At 36.8% G+C, this 23,821-nt stretch overlaps 1 protein-coding gene across 1 annotated transcript; it reads right to left on the minus strand.

The window, feature by feature from the left end:
* Nucleotides 1-206: 206 nt before the first annotated feature.
* Nucleotides 207-13,573, minus strand: ppp1r26 (protein phosphatase 1, regulatory subunit 26). Its single transcript, XM_046868011.1, is given in 5 exon segments — nt 207-545; nt 1,607-1,703; nt 8,293-9,029; nt 9,031-11,636; nt 12,928-13,573. Coding segments are annotated over 4 exon segments (3,447 nt in total). The 5' UTR covers nt 11,575-11,636; nt 12,928-13,573; the 3' UTR covers nt 207-476.
* Nucleotides 13,574-23,821: the final 10,248 nt, after the last annotated feature.

The following is a 23,821-nucleotide window of genomic DNA, read 5'->3' on the forward strand; positions in this document are numbered from 1 at the left end:
AAACTCTAAATAAAGTGGGATCCAAATGGCGCTGGTACATCTACTTCTTTAAAGGTCCATAATCTGCATGTGGTGGGACACACCTGGAGCTGGTGCAACCTCGGGATGCCTCAGGATGGGTAAAGAAAGAGAAGCACACATTCTATTCCACTCAAACATCCAGCACATTCAGAACTGAAAAAGCTAGGCATGAACGACTACACTTATTTGAATCAAGCACCATTTATTGTCTAAACATTATGTGCATTAACATTTTGAAAGTAGTAGAACATTGTTTTGAAAGAAATTTCTAAATGGGTTTTCATGGTCTGGAGGCCATTGTATAAACAACAAAGTCTTGTTAAAACCAAGTAAATTCGAAATCCAATGAAACATAAACTGCAAAACAGCAATAGAAAACACTGAACAGTACAACTACTATAAAACAGTAAGTTAGAACATTCCACAGCTATCTTTTAAACACACTGTGTGTAGTATCATATGCTCTTCATCATTACACTGCTGAACACAAACTGCAGCTTCCTCTTGGCACATTTCAGCACTCTCTGTAACATACAAACACAAACACATGCAGACTTATTGCACTGCCCGCCACTAATATTGGCACCCTTGGTAAATGTGCACAGAAGGCTGTGAAAAATGGTGTTTACTGTTTAATCTTTCGATCTGCTGTTCAGAAAATGTATAAAACACTCATAATAGTACACTGGTCGCATGGATATCATACACAACACAATTTTCTGTTTCTACATATGTGATTCCTCACCAAGATTACAGTTTTCTCCTAAAATGCCTGATTGGGTTTTAAAATGCATGGCAAGGAATTTAAGACTATTCCTTCATACAGAATTCAAATTCAAATTGGTCCTGATCCTTTCATTTTCAAGGTCCACATGCTCCATTCAGTTCACCCCACAGGTGTTTTATGGGTTTCACAACAGGGTCTTGAATGGCCATGGCAGAACCTTGATTTTGGGTTTACTGAACCATTTTTATATTGAGTTTAATGTATATTTTGGTTTATTGTCCTGCTGGAAGATCCAGCCATAGCAAACTTTGAGCTTTCTGCCAGAGGCAGTCCAGTGTTTATTTAATATCTATTAATTCTTTAAAGAGTCTTTGATGCTATACATCCTAACAAAATTTCCAGATACTCTGACAGAAAAAAACGGCAGAAATGAGATAGAAAATTCCCATTTCATAAATCTTAATGAATGCCAATGAATGACACTTTAGTTTAGAATGACTGAAATTATATAAAATAAACTTGGAGGATCGATTTCCTCCAATGAAGCAAAAATTATCAGAACATTTTGCCATATTGTAACCAAAATGTACTAACTTTAATTTTTATAGAACTATTGTATGGAAGGAATATTGCACTTTTTTTATTACAATCATTATTTGTGCCACTCACCCTGTGCAATAACCACACTACTGACTGTGCAATACTACCTTATTCTAAGATTTTATTTTAATTTTAAGTAAAACAGTAACCAACTTTCCATTTGGGAGAGATGTTTGAGCAACTTTTGTTGTTTTTTGTTTACAAAAAGCAGACTTGTTTACCCTATGAGCTATATAACTCCTAAAAACAACATTGTACCTTCTTATTGTGTCTGAATTTCTGGCTCCTTTCCTCCGTGTTAAGGGCAATGTAGGGACTGAGAAGCACACCTGGATCGATACAGGTGGACAGAAATCTGATGGAGCAACACACACATATATATGTAGTAAATACGAGTAAATAACTTTAAAATGTGATTAATACAGCACAAATTCAAATCTGAAGTAAGATCCTAGAGTGTTCACAAATGCATCAGACTGGATCAGACCTACACAAATGTTGCCAACACATTACTGAACATTCTCTCCGAAAACTAAATTTGCCATTATACACATCAGTAGACTACCAAAATTCATAATGAGTGACAAAACGACAGAATTAAAAAAAAAATGTATAATAAATAAAAGTTCAACAAGCAATTGTTGAGATTTTTCCAAACTTTACACAAATGTTATTTTCATGTAATGGACAAATAAAAAATCTTTTAGCTGGAATTATCCCGCAGATCAATTCTATGTTCCTACTGAGAGGTCCCAAAACGGAGGATCAGATTAGCCCTGCTGTCAGACGGTCCAAAGAGCTGCCTGGGTAACTTCAAGATGATGCTGGAGAAGGTTATAAAAAGATAAGCAAAGATCAAGTCGTCCAAGGAGCACTGCCAAATCCATTATTGTAAAGTGGAAAAATGATGGCACAACCCAGACACTACAGTCTAGTTTATGACACTAAAGGGGTTACACAGATCACTAACTGAAAACGAAGAACTGCTGCAGACATTATCAGCTCTTCAAAGGTCTGACCTCTATCGGAAAATGGGCAAAAGGCTGATACTTTAGAGAAAGGTGAGCATGTTGGAGCTTGCTTGAAAACATTTTCTTATTTTTAAGATTTAAGGGGTTTAATCCATTTAGTCTGCATAGTTTTTTAAGTAAAACTACTCATCTGAGTACATCTAGTACATCATTTTTTCATTTAATTTCTACAAAAAGTCACTTTTTCATAAAAAAAAAAAATGGAGCAGAAAAGTTCAGATTCTATTATCTTTACATTTGAAGTTGCTACACAGTAAAAAAAAAAAAAAAAAAGTAATAAATAGTGATTTAACACTTCCCGGAGCCCCTGTATGCAGTGCCTTTGGTGAGTGTAACTGCTACGACAGCTAGTACTATCTAATATGAAACCAGGGACATACCTTCGATACCAAACATTACATATGTACATATCTCAGTAATGCATTTTTAACTAAAATAATTTGTATACTTATCAAAACGTGCTGTACATACATTTGTTTCCTCTCAGAACCAAAAAAGAATAGATGGACCGTACATGCCAAAAAATGACAACAGTAGCATTTGCTCCATGCCCAAGAAAAAAAAACTGCAAGTAATATGTGACTTGTCATCTGCTAGTGTTGTAGAAACGACTCAGAGTCAAGGGTTTTGCTTCCAGAAGATAATGGATTTTATTATCAATCAACAAAAGCTGTAGCTGGTCTGCAGAGCAACTAACTCTCCAGTCTTATCTCCACACTATATATGCCTGGACCACAAATGCATTTCAATACATCCCACTTCTCCATCCATACATTGTTCACCCAACATTCTTCTACACTAGAATGAACGCATGGTGTAAGGGAGTTTTGGGGAAAACCTATTTTTTTTATTTTTTCTTAGTATCGGCAAAAATAAATCTGATCTATCTTTACACAGAAAATGTGCGCAAAGAGATTATATTAGGAAACAATTTATTTATATTCAACTGATTGTGTCAAATGAATGTTTTGGTTTTTGTGTAATAAGCACACAAAGGTGTTAATGGTCATGGATTTCAGAAATCACCTGCTTTTAGAAATGATCATTTAGGGGTCAAAAGTTTTGTCTGTTTAACTGAGATTGTACATTATCATTATGCAGCTATAATGTGTACTTTGCTAGCTGAAAAAAAAAAAAATCCTTATTAAAAAAAACATTTAAAAAAGTCCTATATATTCATCTAAAGAGGCATTCATTATTGAATAAAATGAGGTGTCAATAGGAAGGATCATTTCTTACTTTTAATTAAATGTAGGACCTTTAACTGAATAATTTTATCAAACACTGTGCCTGGTCGAATATTAATATGCATTTTCAAATTGTTGGTTATTTTTAAATGTAATTAAATAGAATGAAAATTATTTTCTCATAAAAGATTATATTACTATTGTGTAATTTACTATATAAATAACATTGTATAAATGTTTACACAGTACTCTGTATGTGTACACACACACACACACACACACACACACATACATATATATATATATATATATATATATATATATATATATATATATATATATATATATATACACACACACACACACACACACACACACACACACACACACACACACACAAAATACTGTGTAAACATTGTTTCTCAATTAACAAAATGGAAAGTACATAAACAGAAGAAAAAACTCCAAATCGAATCAATATTTTGCTTATAAAACAGCATCAAATGTTCTTGCTGCTTGTACACAGTTTTTGAAGGAACTGGGCAGGTAGGTGGTTCCTGTATCTAAAGATCTGAGTTGTTTGTAACAATCTACCTGCCAAGTTTATTCAAGAACTGTACCCAGGAGTGCCAGTGTTCCTTGACGAATTGATTTGTTTTGCAGGCAAAGAGTGTATATATTAATGTTGATTTACTTTATATTACTTAGCATTTTTGTAATTGATATATATATAAAAAATAAACTAACACTTGTTTTACAGCATTTTTTTTTTTTCAAAGATTCGTTCATCACCTGGTGAAGAAAAAAAAAAAAAAAAAGCACCTTGTCTGCAAAGCCGATGAAGGACACTTGGTTAAATGTACTGTATTTAAAGCCTGTGCTTTAATGTACTGTTAATGTAATCTCATGATATCACGATGCCAGTAGGTTTGAAGAAATGACAATATTAATAAGGCAACCCTCCACACCGATCTACAGGCAGATGTTTAAGCATCACTTTTTTATTACATTTTTAAGACACTTGGTGTATCTGGCCTATGAATGAAAATGCTGGACCAAAAAAAAAAAAAAAAAAAATAAAATAAAATTATTTTATGCAAAAAACAGTGAAAGATGGCACAGCCCAGATTTTTCCTTCAAATCTACAAAACAAAAATAAATAACATTTTTCTTACATTGTAAAATCAGTTGACACACAAAAAGGAAACAAATTCCCATTTTACACCTTGCGTTATCATATCCGTATCGTCTCTATAGTGATGTACAGTCTTCTGATCCACTCTGTACACATTGTAGCCTCATTTCACCCACACAATAAAGAAGCAGGAATCGGTGCCCCAGAGATCATTTTAGTGAACAGCCTATTCTTATTTTTCCACAATTGAGGAAAATGTCATCTTTGACACTGGCACGGTTGCATAAATTGGAATAGTAGAGTCTAGAATCATCCTTTCTGGATCCTTTGCTATATTTAGTATATTTCATGACATATTCTGTCAGTTTATATTTCCACTTAAGGGCAGTCTTAAAGGATCACATTGTACAGACTGCATTTACACCTACCTGAAATCAGATGACCGTGTACACCAAATGACCACATTATAATTACAATGCTTGCTTTGTGCATTTACCTTTTCTTTCTTTTTTTTTTTATTTATTTATTTTTTTTTACATGGTCAAATGGTAACTAATCATCATCTAATCACATAAAATGTATATTTACATAGTATACATGGGGCCATTAACTAAAATAACAAAGGCAGAGATCAGAAACAAACACATGACAGTAAGCAGGAGCCAACACAAGTAAATTAGTAAACAGCAGAAGCATGTGAGCTGGAGAAAATGATGCTCTCTCTGCATTTTGCATGCCAGTAAACATTTTTATGACTTCAACCAGGTTAGCTTAGATATACACAATCTGAAATTCAACAATAAAACAAAAAAAAAGTACAAAAAGAAGGTTACACAGACATCTCTATTACTCTCCTGTGAGCTCCTCTGAAACAATTGTTAACACGTGACCAAATATTATAAATGTTATGAAAATAGTCATACATATTTAGTGTGAAAGAAATTTGTTCATTTTCAGTCATTCAGGTCAAGAACATGCATCCAGAGCCTATCTAAAGAACACAGAGAATGAGCAGGAATAAACCCAGAATGGGATCTTAGTCCGTTGAGCACACACAGTCACACTTCGAGGCAATTTAGCATAGACAATTAATCTACCAGGCTGTTTTGTTAATAGTGGAAGGGAACATGATAACGTGGAGAAAACACACAATGACATGGGGAGATCAGATAGTAACAATAGCTAAGGATCCAACCAGGGACCCTTGAGATATAAGGCAGCAATGCAACCCACTGTACCATCATGCTATCCATGAAAGCAACCAAAACACCTAACATAAAAACAGAAGTTTAATATCATGGGATGGTCTGGGCCCAAACACTCCTACTTACTCCTCAGACTACAGAGTAGAGTTCATAACTGCTCATAAGTACTTAATGTACACTCGGCTCAGCAGATTTAAAGGAAATATTACAGGGTATTACTTTTCATAGAATTACTAAGGCTTAATTCATGTCAAACTGGTTTCTTGAAAAACCACAGAAATGTATTAAACATTTTCTAAATATGTACTAGTAGGTGGTGTGCTTGTGTAAGTCCAGATGACAAGCAAAGTGAATTAAATGTCTGTGTTATATCTGGTTTGGAGTGATTCCTGTGAATGTTTTATTAGAGAAATATGAATATTAACAATCAGGAGACTGCACAGCCTGTAGGCAGTACAAAAATAGCTACAATTGTGTAAATGTATTAATGTGTATGAATGAATCATGACAGCATACAGATCAGGTTACAATATAAACAGGTAAAAAAACAAGCACGTGTTTGTGCCACTGTGATAGTAACCCAGTTTCCATTAGGAACCTTGTGCAAAACTCATGGCACCCCCATGTGCTATAGAGAGACACTGTCTGATTTCAAATTGCATTTATAGAGAAGGAATACAAGTTAAACCTTTACCCTGGTCTTTTCTGATGGGTGGTATGTCAACGTAAAAAGTAAAAAAAAAAAAAAAGTGTTGACCACACAAGTCTACTTATCGAACTATTCTGATTAAGTGTACAAGTGCTGAGGTAGTAATCCTTTTGACTTTCACTGCATCTGCTGCATTGGTTCTTAGAGAGATCATTAAAGGCTTAATAAATACCACAAGAAATAATGTTTGCTATAGCAGCACACAAATGTGCAGTGCAGAGAGGGGCTTACACGATAAAGGATTAAATTTAAATCTAATAGTTTTACAGAACAAATGTATGCTTATAACATCCTGATTTAACTCAAACAGCTCATCATTTAAATTTTTGATGAATCAAGTGGATGCCAGACCTGCAAAAAGTCAGCGTTTGCAGACCTGGGTGTTCTCCAGCTGAAGGTCAGGGAAACTGAAGCATTGTACAGGGATTAAGGAGAGATGGTAATGAATCTAAATGAGATAAACCTCAGCCCTGCACACATAGACTTTGTAGTATTTCATTTTGTGTTTAAAGATTGCTTCCAAAATCACTACCACTTTCAATTCATGTTCAAGCAAATGTGTGTTAAAGGAAGTACATTCAACTTTTTTTGTTATTATTATTCTACCACTGTAACCATAAAGTCTTCAAGAAGGACTGCTCTTTATTTTGTTAAAAATAATCAGTTTATAGTAAGACAAAAAAAAAAAAGATCACTATTGGTTTTGATATTTTATGGATGACTATACCAATGCCATTGTTTGCTGTATAAAAAAAAAAAACATCGCAAAAAAAAACAAAAACAGGATATGAGAGGGTTGAAATAAAGCACACAAAACATTCTGGAATATTATAAATGAAATGGAATTTCAAAGGTGCAAATGAAAGAACAATTGGGAGAATTACTACTGCATGATGTGACTCATCCTAATACAAATTACAGAGAGGGTGCAACCATGGAGTGCTGCTGGGAATTCTTCCCTGTACAGAGCCAACATGGACCCAAAGCTTTAATTCCATACGAATCTTCTAAATCTTCATTGCTTAGGAGGTTAAAAAGTGGGTGAAACTGACATTTTTACCAAGAATAATAATTAGCAAATAAATAACTTTATAATCTATGGATTTGGTTTTTAGAACAAGCTGAGGTCTTTATTGGAAGGTGTTACATCATTAATAAGGTCCGTGTCTCATTAGCAATGAGAAAAAACAAAACAAAAAACACCTGGAAGGCTTTGTGTTCAGGTCACCAATCAATTTACGCACTACAATGTTAAGCATACTGGACAGGTGGCATTTGTTGCTTTAACCGGTTGCCTGAGGGAGGATCCTCAATTAATGGCAGTCATTGTTCTGCCATGAGTTCTGCCACAATCTGCCACTAGATTACTGTCGGCAGTCATAAACAACTACTATGAAGACATTTTAGCTACGTTACAGGATTCACTTTTATTTATAAACGTCTCCTCAGCTCGGGCACAATTCTTTTTTTTTAAAAAGAGAAGCACATAAATGTAAATAAATAAATGATAAATCACCACCAAAAATGTGCTAAAATAGTGATTTTTTTAATTCTATAAAGAGATTTGAAGGGCATAAGGAGTGCTGCGGGTGGAAAGACATGCATAGGGTCTATGTTGGCTCGTTGCATTTTCAGTCAGACAGAAATGAATGAAAGAGATTGAGAGCCTGTACTCACTGGCTGCACTGCTGCTGTCTCTTATCTGTCCTCTCTTCACCTGACTCTACATCTGTCTCATCTATGCACCTCTCCTGCTGTTCCTCCTCCTTCACTTCACTCGTTTTTTTAGTATCTTTCTGTGCATTTTTAAGCTGCAGATGATTGGATTTATGAGATGGCAGAGCTACAACTGAAGACTGATCTCTGCGCAAGCTGTGACCAGCACGTGGCTGGGATAGTGCAAGGGGCAAGGGGACACACGAAATGTGAGAGGGGTAAGAAGGCAGGTGCCGAGAGAGGTGTGCAGGCTTCGGGGATGTGTGTCGGGTGTTAGAGGTCAGATTATGTGGTTGGTCCCATTGTCCTTTTCTTTCCCAACTGCAAAGGTCAAACGAGTCCGGCCTGCTCTCAGAAGAACTTTCCTTCCGTTCTTCCTTGGCAACCACGAGAGTCTCTGAAGAGGAACTAAGGACCTGTTTCCCTAGTGGAGGGGGAGAAGGACACACAGTGCTGATAACCTCTATAAGAGGAATTCTACCCCTGTTCTGCAAGCTGCTTGAAAGGTCAGTTGATTTGTCCCTAGCAGTACTTATGCTGCAGTTATCATGCTTCATCAGAAACAGGTTCTGGTGCTGCACTTCAACTTTGGACTCCTGTGGGCCAGTTAAATTGATAAATGCTTCACAATCAGTTCTTTCTGTGAACTTTCCGGTTACCTTTTCAGCCTGATCCTTGACTAAGCTGAGATTCCTGCACTCATGCAAAGTCCTCTCGCAACTGATCACCCGTCCTACCTTCTTCCGAGCTGCAACAGCTGTCAAATGATGAAGGTGAACTCTTAATGCTCATGGCAGTGCCTGTTTGCTCCTCCTGTTTTGGGTTGGAGCTCAATGGAGCCCTTGTGAGATCAGAAGTCTTTTTCTGAAGCTCCTCCATTTTAACTCCTACTTTACTATCTATCTCTCCAGATGTACTGCAAGAAGCTTCTGCTGCACCTCCAGCATTTTCTTGCTTCAGTATCGTCTCTGGAGTAAAAGACCCTTTTGCTTTCTCAGCCAAGAACCTACGGATCTCTTGCTCAATGCTGTCATCACTGTCCACTGAGCTGCTGTCCTCTTCAACATGTGAAGACTGGACGCCATGCACTGCCAGAGAACCCTGGTCCTCTTTTGTGGCGACATTACATTTCTTGCTGTTCTGTGACTTCGAGGCTTTAGGATTAGCACCTTTGTCCTGTATGGGTATGCTAATCAACCCCTTGGTGCTTTTTATAGTATTTGGTTTAATAGTTTTAGCAGCAAGAACCAATTTTTGATCCTTGACAGATTTGTGTTTTTTTAAGGTGTCAGTACTTTGTAGTTGCACAGGTTTAGAGCTCTTACGTGCCTTTAGTTTCATGTCCCTGACTTTCTTTTTCACAATTTTTTTCGTTTTAAGCAAATCTTTTATTGCTGCATCAAGATCCTCATCACTGTCCAACGAGCTGCTTTTATCACTGCTATAATTCCTCTCAGAGGCAATAATAGACTTTGGGGGGCTGGTTCCACAGCTGGAAACCTTGTTAATGGATGTAGATCCTTCTTTAATGCTATGATGGGGAGAGCTCTGTGTAGGGTAACTGTTCTTTATCGTATTTGGGCTACAGGTGCGCCATGTGACAGAAGAAAAATCACTCTGGGTTAGGGACATGGGTTGAGGCTCCTCTTTCAATATACCAGCAATTCCTTGTTTACAGCTTTTGCTATCCTCTTCTTTCCATTTCCTTTTCCGTGAGAAGGATAGTCTCAGTGATTTGTTCTGATCCTCTTCAACTTTAATGTGCTGCGGGGTTTTAGTGACTGTGGGTAATCCAGAGTAGTCAGTTGTGGATGCCTGCTCATGAAGCTTCGCTTTAAGTTCCAGAAATTTACGAATCTCTTGCTCAATTCCATCCTCACTGTCTACAGAGCTCTCGTCGCTCTTTTCACACTTCTGCAATGAAACACCAGTGGGAAAGAAAGATGGAATCTCTGTTGTAGGGGTACTGGCCAGGTCCAAAGCGGGTTCAAATGATGCAGGCATGACAGTCTTGGAGATGTCCAAGATGGCCTCGGCACACATCAGCTCAGCTGTGGTATTTACAGTGAATGTGGAATGAATTTGCCGCCCATCCTGTTGCTCTTCATCTTTAGTGGGACACAGTGAATCTCCACTGGCCCGCAGGCAACATGTAGGCAACATGCTGAGAGAAAGACCGCCAGGTTTTGGTGAAGCACACTTCATTTCTTTAGGATCCACTGCTTTTTTCTTTCTGTTCTTCTTCTTATTTATTTTTTTAATAGGCTTAACATGGATATGATCATCCAAACCAGTTTGCTTCGGGTGAATTTTGTGATCTTTTTCCTTCTCCTGTTGGTAGTTTCGGATAGCCTCCTCGATGCCATCATCACTACTGGAGTCCAGCATTTCCTTCAGCTTTAAGTACCTCAAGCCCTCATGACGCTCCTTCTCTTCCTGCTGAAACTTCTGTATGGCCTCTTCGATGCCATCATCACTGCTCGAGTCCATTAAATCTTCATTCACTTTTATTTTGAGTGAAGTAGGTGTACAATCTACTTGGGGCAAACAGGAAGGTGTTCCAGAGCAAGGTGGTGCTTTTGTAGGCAAAGTCTTAACAACACCCGGTTTCCCAAATCGGTTATCTTTTATTGATTTTTTCTTTTTTTTTAAGGCTACCAATGGCTGGATTCCTTTTGAACCTTTCAGGCTATCGGTGCTATTGATTAGCACTTTGGTGGAATGCATGAGCTGTTTTGGTGCATCTGCCATACAGTTACCACCCGGCTGGACTTTAGGTGCTTGAACTGGGTTCTCTACTGGCTCCCTCTTATGCTTGTGGTCCACTTTCTCTTTCAGGTACTCCTGAATGGCCTCCTCAATCCCCCGATCTACTGAATCATCGCTGTCTGAACCTTCGGTGGCATCAGAGCTAGACGCGTGAAGCTTACCGCTGTCCGTTACTGCTCGGCGAGACCTCGCCAGAGTGTCCATGTGACAAGACTTGTGGCCACCACATGCCGACTTGGGCAGGTTGAGGGCAGACTGGGCACTAGAGTTGATCTCATTGTTCATATCTGAGGACTGTGTGCTGCAGAGGCTGTCAATGATCATCTGGACTTTGTGCGGGATGGGGGTTCCGCTTGAAGATACAAAGTCACTGTCTGAAGCGCTATCATTGAAGCAAAGAGGCAGGCTCAAGCTCTTACCGGACCTCCATTCTGAGTGAACTGCCACCACAGGAGGAACCGTTTTCAGAAACATTATAGAATGGCAGGTTGGGGGGAGGTGGGGCTCGGATCCTCTAACTGTGACCTTGTTACATTCTGAAAAAGGGAAAGAAAAAATTATTTTTACGTGTTATTGCGTTCAACTTAGTGTGTAAATATAGACATCTTTAAAAACATAAATTCAATTGTAAAACAGTGATCCAAAACGCAACAGATTAGGATCATTAAACGACTGACAAGTCACCAAGCCGTTACAATCGTCTGGAGATACTGTACTACCTTTCAAAGTGTAGTTAGTTTTAAAGAATAGCACACTTGGGCTTTTAGTCAATCAAACTAATGTCAATCTAAATTCTAAATAAAAGATTCTTCAGTCAGGTTATAACCAAGAAGGGTTTTCTATCGAAATCTAAAGTTAAAAATCCCTCCATAAGAAAAAAAAACCAGTCAGACAACCAATAGGTCCTAGCTGATGAGCTACATTAGACATGAGGGATGTACCGTGTATATGTAGCGAATCGAGCAGGTGACTCAGTCCTGAGCTACAAAGTCAAACGGTTTTTAAATTTAGCACACATTAGTAAGTTATAAATGTTTTTTATGACATGACCCCGACTATTTACGGGGAGGAAAAACGCAGACTATTCATGAAAAACACGTTTCAAACCGATCTAAGGAAAGTTGTTTTTATCTATCCGGAGATTGAACTCCTTGCTGAAAGCCCCCCGAGGTTTTCGCCATAACGGCTACATGGTGTTCGGGTTCAGCTCTCGGGAGCCTTTAGCATACGCAGCTTCGACTCCAAGCGCCCAAAAACCGTGAATTACGTTTAATTCGTTTCCAAAAACTATTTTCTCCACCACAATATAACTGTTACACACGTGGACTCTCACCCACACGTGTTTAACAGCACGATTATTCTATAAACGCTAAGCATTCTTTGTTTAAATGTTCCCATTTCGCTAGGCTCTAGAGCCCGAATCTCGCACCGCGCTGTCGCCGTGTCGCTAGCGGCTCAGGGTGCACTGTTTGCCGCTCAGCGCTGCTAAGAGACACCGCAGAGGAACCGGATTCCGTTCCGCTGCCTATTCGCACTGAAACCTCCACGTTCATGATCGGCTTCCCTGCTTTTGAAAATCCACCCACCAAAGACAAACTACAGACTCCGGATTGTGTGTTCTATGTGTAATAAGCGACTAAATCATGAAATGAACACTCCAACTTATTTGCGTCCCCGCGAGGGGCGGAAGCCTCGGGACGGAAGGCTCGGTGCGGCCTCTCGGTCCGCAAGCCGGCTCATTTTCTGGAGCCCCTTTGTATCGTAAACATTACCAAAACTGACACCGAATACCCCAGAAGACATACTGAACAAAGTCTATGTGTTTACCTGGTGAGCGATCGACAGCTCGCGTTCATGTGCTGGTCTTGTAGTTTTGAAGAAACTTGCAGAATTGTGATATAAAAATATTTTTTTCTATCTCCACTCAGCACTGGAGCGCGCAGAAAATGCACGTTCTCGAGTAGCCGCGCTTCCTACTTACCATGGAGAGCTCACTTAAAGCTACAGTACACTCTAGAACCATCCTCAGAATCTGAGAGAAAACTTTTATTATTCTTATTTATTTTTTACTTGAAATATAATTGTACTTGAAATGCAAATCTTAAAACATTTTTTTTGTAATATAGTCTGGGTTTTTTTGCCTTCATGCATCATTATGTAGAGAAAACAGAAAAATAACGTTTTTGATGATTTCTGGAGCTGTATGATGCTTGAAGGTGAGCCCATGCAGTGATTTCATTACAAAAATAATGCCAATTGAGGGCCCGAATATCAGGAGAATCCAATATTGATTTTAGCCCTTGTCTCTTGCACCCAAAAATGTCTCCAGATGTTGAGGAACATTGTTCTGAAATTGTTCCACGATTTGATTTTTTTTCTCCAGATTGGTGAACCTCTGCTCATCTTTGCTCCTGAGAGACTCTACCTTTCTATAGTACACTTTGCACATCCAGTTATTTTACAGATCTTTTCCAATTTACCTAATTTGTAGCAAAAAGTCTTTTGTTGCCTTGTACTATTTCATTAAATTTTCAGATAAATAGTACATTTTCTCAGTTTAAACAATCAATATGTTCTCTATGATATGTGAAATAAATGCATATTCTTGCATTTTGATTTTATTTACATTTTACACAATGTCCCAACTCTTTGGATCGTATATGTATACTGTAGTTGGGTGTATGGATGCTCTGCTGTATTGTTGCCGTCTTGCAGCTCTAGCCTCCAGGCTACATGCACTTGGAAGTATTTTCTATTCTAAATTGCCTTTAGTTGTGAATGATTGTGTGAATGCAGCTCAACAATATGGTGTCTATGGTGAATTAAAATTTGTGCCCAGTAATATTTATTTTTATTTTTGATTAATTACCTAATTATTCATTTCCATAACATTAGAGACGTGCATCAATCAATAGCATTTATAATGCTAATTTTAACGAGTTTGACTTTTAATGAGTTTTTTGCTAGTTGTCTTGCAACTAAAATTTACAGTCTCTATTTACATTTATGGCATTTGACAAATGCCATAAATGTAAATAGAGACTGTAAATTTTAGTTGCAAGACAACTAGCAAAAAAATTTCCTATCAATAAACATATACTCTATAAGTGATTACTAGGAGGTCCTTAGATACCAGTGCTGTGTTACACATTACCATAACAAGAAAATAGCCATCACATGCAATAATGTCTTTTCCACTGCAAATCTTTACTTTCTCTGAATGGTGAATTGGGGTGTTGAATCAGTCACATGCAGTGCTATGATCAAATCACTAAAACAGTAGGAGACTAAGTTCTCACAGTAAGAAACATTTTATCACACATTTTATTAAAGAAATTACAATGTGCTAATTTAAGTACTTGGTGAAGATGTAGACATTTAGTCATTTTTAGAAAGATTTAATTTGATAATACTTTTAAAGAGGTCTTTACCTCAGATCTTTTCTAAACCACCTGGGAGACTTATCCAGGCAGGTTCCATGGACTCTGAGATGAGTTTATACTGATGTGGTGATTAAGGTGGTAAATACACCACACACTCAAGAATAAAAGATATCCGCAGTGGGAGTCTCAAAGAGGTCTTATTTTAGATAGCCTAGAACACTAATACAAGATAAGAAATATGATGGAACACAGTCTCTAATGTTCAGTGTAGCACCTCCACCACAACTAGGTTTCTTGCACACAAGCATGGTATTCATCAGAATTATTTTCAAGTGATCTACATTAAAATAATTAGTAACCTAGTGTGGTTGGATGATGTGGAAATGTAATTTCAATATGGACACTTAAGCTACTTTTGAAAATATCAAATATTACATTATAATATCTATTTAAAAATATTACATCCATGAAAAAAGTAGCGGCCTATCTGATTTTTTCAGTGTAATCGATATATTGCTATGTTAAAAGCCGTTTTTGCTGTCCCGATTATGATGAGAGCTTTAGAACTTGTATAAAAAAAACTACTGTTAAGTAAATTCAGCTATAATCAGCTATATGTGTTCTAAAAAAAAATACAATTACCATTTACCTTCAACTTAAACTTCAAGAGTGAAAAAAATAACAAAAAAACAGTATTCAAACCAAAATAATTGAAAACAGCACATTTTCTTAGATGGTGTGTGTGCTAAATTTACCAGGGTTTATAATGACTTCCCCAACTTAAAGTACTCCTTTCCCATATTAAACCGGAAATGTGTCAACCTGTTTCATTGCAGGGAACACATCCGTCAGATGCTCTCAGATGCTCTTAGTTTCACTACAGGTGTTACTCATGAAGACAAGCCTGGTTTCAAAGTATTTTGGAAGCTAACTGTTAAGGCTAGAAACAAGGCCTTTTAATATATTCACAATAGCAGTTATGCAGTTTGTGCAGTTGAGATATGCATCAAGCAATGGGAAATATCTTACATCACATTTTTTCTGTGAACACTACTTTCCTATAGTCTGACTTATATGAGACTGTTGGCATTGTCAAACATGTTTATGATGTGTGTGTCTTTACCTTGAATGGACATGTTGAGTTCACTGAGTTTCGCAAACACATCAGCAAACATGTGCCCTACTGGTTCCTCAAACAAAACAGACTTCTCTTGCACATGCTTCTTGCTTATATATTCTTGTATAATAGCTTTGCTGACATATTCATTGGCAAATTACAAGCAAAATGTTTGTATGATTCCAAATTCTTCAAATCTGCTGTTGATTAGACACATTAGGAAATTAGATGCTAATTAGAAAATAAGTCATTAGACAATTCTAACAGAAAATGGCATAATAAAGTGCATTGAACTTATTTTGGCCCAGTGAATCTAGAAAAGTGGACACACCGACACATTAACACTTAAGACCATAAAAATAATTTCAAGTCAAGTCAAGTCAAGAAGCTTTTATTGTCATTTCAACCATAAATAGCTGACGCAGTACAAAGTGAAATGAAACAAAGTTCCTCCTGAACCCTGGTGCTACATACAACAACAATAACAGAAAACACAGGGCTAAGGACTAGTAAGTGTCCTCGCCACATAAAGTGCATCGTGTGCAACCTGGTGCAAACAGTGCAAAGGCAATACAAGACAGTGTAAGACAAATACACAAAACACAAAAAAAAAAATAGCGACGCCAGTAAACCTGTTGTATATTGCACAATGCGGTGTGCAATTTAAAATTTGAGCCAAATTTACTTAAAGGTGGGTACACTAGCTTTGGCAGAACTTGGCCTCAATTTAGTGAGAATGTTCTTTAGACCTTTCCTAATCAATATGCTAAGTTTAATTTATATTACATTTATGGCGTTTGGCAGACTCTTTTATTCAGGGCGACTTACAACTGAGCAGTTGATGCTTAAGGGCCTTACTCAAGGGCCCAGAAGTGGCAGCTTGGAGAGGCTGGGATTAAAACTTGTGATCTGAGTCAGAGGCCAATGCCTTAACCACTGAGCTACCACCTTCCTTTCACAGCTACAACAGACTGTAATATGGGCTGCAATGGACACGTTTATTCCATAATTAGTCCCCGTTTGCTGTTACAATAACCTCAGTTCTGCTGAAAAGATGCTTCATTAGAGTTTTGAGTGTGTTTGTGGAGATTTTACTTGTTTAATAAAGTCAGGTAGTGATTTAAGGTGAGACTCATATTAATGTGCTCATTATCTATAAACATGAAACAAGTGCAAAAACAAAAACAAAAGGTGTAGTTTGGTGCAGTGGCTGATAGGGTTAATAAAGATATTCCAGACATCATCTAGTTCTATTGTACATATCCATCTTTTTTTTTTAATAAAGTTTAAACATTTTTCAAGCTTTATTTTTCTATTGTTATGTTTAAGTGAAATCACTAGGTGGTGCTATTTGCTAGCACTATGATGATCCTGGCGGGACCAGAGTCATATTGAGTGTGATTACTGGGTTTGGTAATTGTACAGGACAGATAAATTAGTATTGCTTTCACTGTATGAGTGAACAGAGGAGCACATTTTATTTGACAAGTGCTGGGGACTGATATTGGTGGTTCTGCTCTATTTACAACTATTTATACACATTATACTTTGTTTACAGTATATATACGCATTGTTCTGATACTACTGTTGTGTAATAAAATAATTCTAACAACATAAAATATATAATAATGGTAACAACAATAATAATACAATATGCATTATACAATATATTATTATAAACAGTACAACAGAATGTATTATTATCAACAGTATATAAAATATATTATTTTTAACAGTATAGATCATCATTGTCTTGCATTTTGAATGCTGAAAAGCTGTTTTTCTATTTTCTAAGCACAATTGATTTTTCATAAAACTCCTGCTGAAATGCCTGAACAAAGAATAAATGTTCCAACATAATATATACTATACTATAAAGATTGGCAGACAGTAATAAACTGTAAACCTTTGGTGCAACAACATTTATTTTAAAGTGCATTATTAGTCACAGGTACACGTTGTGCAGTTTCATAAGGACTTTAGCTGGTACGTTTTATTGCATCTTGGAAAATCTGCCACAGCTGTTCTGGAAACATTGTGGGACTTTTTCTTTTTCTGCATGAACCCAGCAGTCTTTATTATTTTTTGGAGGAAAGTAAAATGTTCTGTACAAACTTGTGCAGAGTAAGAAAACAGACATCTTTATCAAACTCTGTTTTGAAATAGATTTTTTTAAATATGAAAAGATTTTTTTAATATAGCAAAAAAAAAAAAAAAGTATGTAGAATGTATGTATTGTGTTTTACGGATGTGCATCTGCTTAACTAGGGCAGATCTATTTAACATCTCGAGGCAAAGACAACGATAAAACACATTAAAGAAACATACAATGCACTATGATGCAATGGAAAAATATGATGCTATGCAATTTAATATGGTGCAGATATTTGGCTTTTATTTCTTTGGTTCATACAAACAGACATTCATAAATTTTCTTAAGTGCCTTCTGACTTCTAATGCATTGCTCTTTCACAAAGAGGCCTTTGCAGTGCAATAAAAAAAAAAGATAAAATAAAACCAGATGTTCTTTTTCTTTTTTCAGGAAGATGCAGCTCTACCTCTGCCATGTTAATCTATATTCTTTATGACTCTCAGGACACGCCTCGATCTCCATAGTGTTGTGATACGTCATATTCATAACATTGTTTACTTTTATGCCGATGCACCAATTTGAATCTATAACTCTTACCCTCCCTACCATGTTTATTACTGTATCTTGTGTTTTTAAAATTGAAAGTTGGAAGGAATACTTGAGTGGCAATACTGAGCTTTATTTCTTCCTCCTAAGCTCCAAGCTTTAAGTCTTTGTTTCCTTATGTCTTTTTATAAATTATGCTAACTGATGACTTACTGTATATATGAAACTCTTGAATCTCAAATAATTCTATGGATAAAGAATTCTGCAGTCAACTATACTTACATTTTCATGTTCACATTTAGGACCATGCTCAGAAGAATGAGTATTTTAAAAAAAATAAACTTTATAATCCATATGTCCATGACACATGATCATTTATTTTTTTGCAGTTGTTGTAAAACCATGTTAGTTGAATATGCTGGCTGAAATATCTATTTATTAGTTTATTCAGGACAAAAGAAGGGTAGACAGAGCAGAAGAAAAAAAAGATAACATTTTCCTGTAATTTTGCTGTTCATTTAGTTAAAAATAAACAGGCTATGATATGGGACATAGCTTTAAAAGTGTCACTTGTTTGTTTTGGCACTGAATCTACCCAGAAAAAAAGGTTTCAATATTTAGTACCACTGCAATTTTAATCTCGAATGACTTGAAAAATCAAGCTGTGATGGCAAATTCCAAATGTCACACTCCAGCACCCTGTTGGCTTATAATGAGATTAGCAACATGCCAACATTATACCACAAAGTTACACTTAAATAAAGCCCTAAATCTCCTAATAAGAAAACATTAGTAGAAAGGAATTTTCAGATTTAGTATTTCATAACTGTTGCAAGTATAGAGCATGACACGGCTCAAAAGCTATTACAAGGAACACTGTAATGCAAATGAAATATTGATGTTTCGTTTTATGGTGGCATCTGCAGTATGTGGTCATGAAATATTAAAACATGGCAGGGGGAGACGCAGTCTATATTTCAGATGTGTGTTTGAGAGACATGAAATAAAGCATAGCTATGCAAAGAAACAGAGAATGAGACAGAAAAAGGAAGAAAATGAATGTAATGTCAATTGTTGTAAATCCTGTATAGTAGAATAAACAGTTGGAAAGTGACATTACTGTAAATGTAGCATTTTTAATGTTTTTATGATTGGCTGATTGATTCAAGCGTTTTGGCAAATATTTGCAGGAACTGTAATAAGATATTGTACAAATAAGTAGTATTGTACAAATAAGCACAATTATTTCAGTGTTTTAATGTTCTTATGAAATCAGATTCAACAGATAGCAGACTATTCAATGTTTTGGTGAGCAAGCTTTTGGGACAGATCATTAAAAATATATAATAGTAAATTGCATCTATCATTTGATTGCACATGAATTTCTTGCAAAAATCGATTTCAACTGATGGCTCACTGACATCACCAAACTGTTGCATTCTGCTGCATTTTTTTTTTATGCTTTTCTATGGCATTTTTATTTTGTTACAACTCCATGTTGTTTGATTTTGGGAGTTTTTCCTGTCAGATCTTTCTGCAGGAGCTGAAATGTATATTCAATTGTGTTTGTGAATTTGTTGAGTGACTTGACCAGTCTAAAACCTTCTTGGGACATTGTCTTGCTGCATGATGAAATTACTTCTAATTTGATTAAATGTATTTCTTTGTAAATCAACATGCAACATGTTTCTGTAGACTTCGAAATTGAATCTGTTGTTACAAACACAAGGTACATAACCAATAAAGATAAACCTCCTCCTCCATCCATAAACCTCCTCATGCCTGCACTCTTTTCTTGACTTCTCTAACACACTCTCCATAACTTTGCACTGTTGACCCCAGGTAACTGAACTCCTCCACCTTCTCCACCTCTTCTCCCTGCAACCGCACCACTCCACTGCCCTCCCTCTCATTCACACACATGTACTCTGTCTTACTCCTACTGAAGACTGATTTATGAATTTAAAATTTAAATTCAAAATATGTTTGTTTCTGGAAAGCTGCTTTGGGAAAATGACCACAATTAAAAGTGCTAAACAAATAAAAATAAATAAAATAGTTTGAATGTTTTGGACCATGAGCAGAAGTTTTCTTTTCTACATTTTGACATTTTCATTTGACACTTGTTTCCAGAGCTTTCCAGCTTTTTGTGGCACCTCAGTGTATTTTCAATTTTTTTGCAAAATCCAATCTCGTTGTTCGATTCTTACTGCTGATAAGTGGCTTGCGTCTTGTATGGCCTTTCTGTTCACAAAGTCTTCTTCGACAAACTAATCTTATTTCTATTCATGGCGGGATTTTAATAAACATGTTTTAGTGTTAGCGATAAAAATGTGAATATTAATGTTTACTCTCATCATTGATACAATAAAAATGCTGTATAACAAGTAATAAAAATGTTAACAGTTTTAGCAGTTATGTGGAAAAATGTGTTGAAATGTTACGTTCTGACTGTACTCTACATCTGCCTATTTTAAACCAATTACCTGCATGTCTTCCCTCACCACATCCATGAACCTCCTCCTTGGCCTTCCTCTTTTCCTCCTTCCTGGTGGCTCCATCCTCAGCATTCTCCTACCGATATACCCCAAGTCCCTCCTCTACACATGTTCAAACCATCTCAATCTCGCCTCCCTCACCTTGTCTCCAAAATGTCTTACATGCGCTGTCCCTCTCATAAATTCATTTCTAATCCTGTCCATCCTCGTCACTCCCAACGAAAACCTCAACATCTTCAGCTCTGCTACCTCCAGCTCCACCTCCTGTCTTTTAGTCAATGCCACTGTCTCTAAACCACACAACATCGCAGGTTTCACCACAGTCCTATAAACTTTCCCTTTCACTCTTGCAGATACTCTTCTATCACAAATCACTCCTGCTATCACTCTTCTCCACCCACTCCACCCTGCCTGCACTCTTTACTTTACTTCTCTAACACACTCTCCATTACATTGCAATGTTGACCCCAGGTACCTAAACTCCTCCACCTTCTCCACCTCTTCTCCCTGCAACCGCACCACACCACAGCCCTCCCTCTCATTCACACACATGTACTCTGTCTTACTCCTACTGACTTTCATTCCACTTCTCTCCAGCATGTACCTCCACCTCTCCAGGCTCTTCTCAACCAGCTCACTACTCTCACCACAAATCACAATATCATCCATGAACATCATAGTTCAGGGTGAATCCTGTCTGACCTCGTCCGTCAACCTGAAGTAGATCTACATGTGCTATACTAAAACACACATATGCTTCAACAACTAAACACATTGTTATTAGCTATACATTATATATTCCCAGGATATGCTTGAATCTATTGTGAATCTGGCCATGAATAAATGAATTAATAAACAATTAAATGAATGAATGAATGAATGAATGAATGAATGAATGAATGAATGAATGGGAAAAGATGAGAGCTGTGTGGAGGAAAGAACAAAATAAACAAGGCAAAAAAACTAAGATGTTTTTTTGTGTAAACATGAAGCAGTAGTTGGTGTGTTATTGTGTTAATAGTTAAATATATTCTTGCTGGGGAAATTGCTAAATGTCTAAATGTGTAATATCTTCTGCAGCTCACTTTCAAATAGCATGCACTACATTAATGAGAGTTGCGGGTGTGGGTTGTGATCTTATCAGCACAAAAATATAGTCTTCCATAGAGCATGCATAATTTTTCACATGTATAACATATAAAATGGCTATAACCAGATATTTGATTTGCCCAGAACAAAACTAAATTATAGTAAATAGACAAAGGAGTCTTACAATAGTAATGTTTGTGAGATAAGCTAAAGAGGACTTAGAGACTTAGACTTCACCCAAATGGACCCTCCCCAGGGTTGTTACCAGTAAACAAAGAAAATAAGAGCTTAATGTTTGGTTGATGGAAGGAGGTGAGGTGCCGTGAGTCAATTCCCCTCTACATTTTAATAGTTTTGATAGCTCATGCAAATATACATAGCAATCTGAGTTCAATTATGGCTTAAAAAGAAATATAGTGGGAGAAGAACTTAGATATTTGTAAATTCAGTACAGAGATCTGTGCCTAATGCTCCTGAATACCATACCTGCAATTTGAAATGATCAAGTTCATCATAATGCTCCACTGATCCTTCATCATAGAGGTCTCAAATGTACAAAGAAGCAAAAAGATAAGTCTTTTTTGGATTAGGATTTGGATTAGTCATGGTTTCTGTTTTATTAGACACTTATAGCATACATGTGAATGCTTACAATACACTCATGTAGACAAATCTTTAAACCTACACAATCAAACAGCCTTAATCATGAAATGTTTGTCTGTTTAATGAGAATTAAGTGCAAACACTATAAACTGCATAGACTTTCCAACTGAACCTTGTCCAAGATCCAACTCCAACTCATCTGAACTATATGACTACACTAATGCCCCTTTAAACTGGTGACCTGAGAGGGAACATTTTAACCCTATGCATATAATGGGTCAACTTGACCTACAAGATATTTAGCACTGGCTGTAAAGCACTGACAAAGCCTCATCTGACTTCTATGACTGTGGACCCCCAGATGTTCAGCCATATCATTCATTACTGTATTTTTCTAAATTCTGTTGCCAGAATGGCAATGCTGGTCAATAAAATATGACTGGCTGTCACCAGATCTGCCTGTGTGATATGTTCATACATGCAAATGAATAAAATAGGACAATATAAGGCTTAAACTTTAACTAGAGCAAAATCTCAGTGAGATTTTGGCCTGACCTACCACCACTACCCAGGTAAGGACATACTGCAAGTGGTGCAAATGAATCTGAAAACAAGGCAAGCTTTGAGGTTTGTGCTAGGCTAAAGTTGATCCAGTCAGTCCTTGGCAAAAGGTTACTAACTGTTTATGAACAATTTGCAGGTTTCAATACACTGTTAATCACTGGTGGAATTCATTGTGGTCAGATGTTGGCAATTGTATCTAGCAATTTCTTAGCATTGTTATTATGGCTATGTGCATTCCTTCCTTGTGAACTAATCTGCTTACCAAAATAGCTTTCATAGTGTCCCTGGGGATATCCATCACGCAAAAATGTAAAGCATCCTGAATTTGGTTTTCACTAACAAAACTCAACGCCTCACCCATGTTGATCTTAGACTTAGATGTTTCAGTTCTGTTAACACCAAGTTACACAGTATTTTCAGAGAGGCAACTACCAAGGCCATCTCACAAATGCAAGTGAATATGCAGAGACAGTAACTGCCTACATAAATAATTTAAAGCAGAAGTTCAAGCAGACACACTCAGGTCCTTCTATGCACATTTGAAAGCAATAAACACTGTGGCAAGGAAATTCACAAATCACTAGGATGAACAGGTACTAGCCTTCAGTGAATTTGAGAAGGCTTCAGATTAACCCTTGCAAAACCATACTGTACAAGGATAAATTCTCAAGGACTGCACAGATTTGATGGCTGACTTGTTGACATAACATTAACATTTACCTGAGCCAACAGTAATTTAACTGTATCTAAATCTACCTTAATCTTATAGGTGCCAAAGAAGTCAGCAGTGTCAAACCTCAGGTCTTAGTAACACTTACACTGGTAATCA

This window comes from Silurus meridionalis, chromosome 15 (assembly GCF_014805685.1).
Source record: "Silurus meridionalis isolate SWU-2019-XX chromosome 15, ASM1480568v1, whole genome shotgun sequence".
Taxonomy (NCBI): domain Eukaryota; kingdom Metazoa; phylum Chordata; class Actinopteri; order Siluriformes; family Siluridae; genus Silurus; species Silurus meridionalis.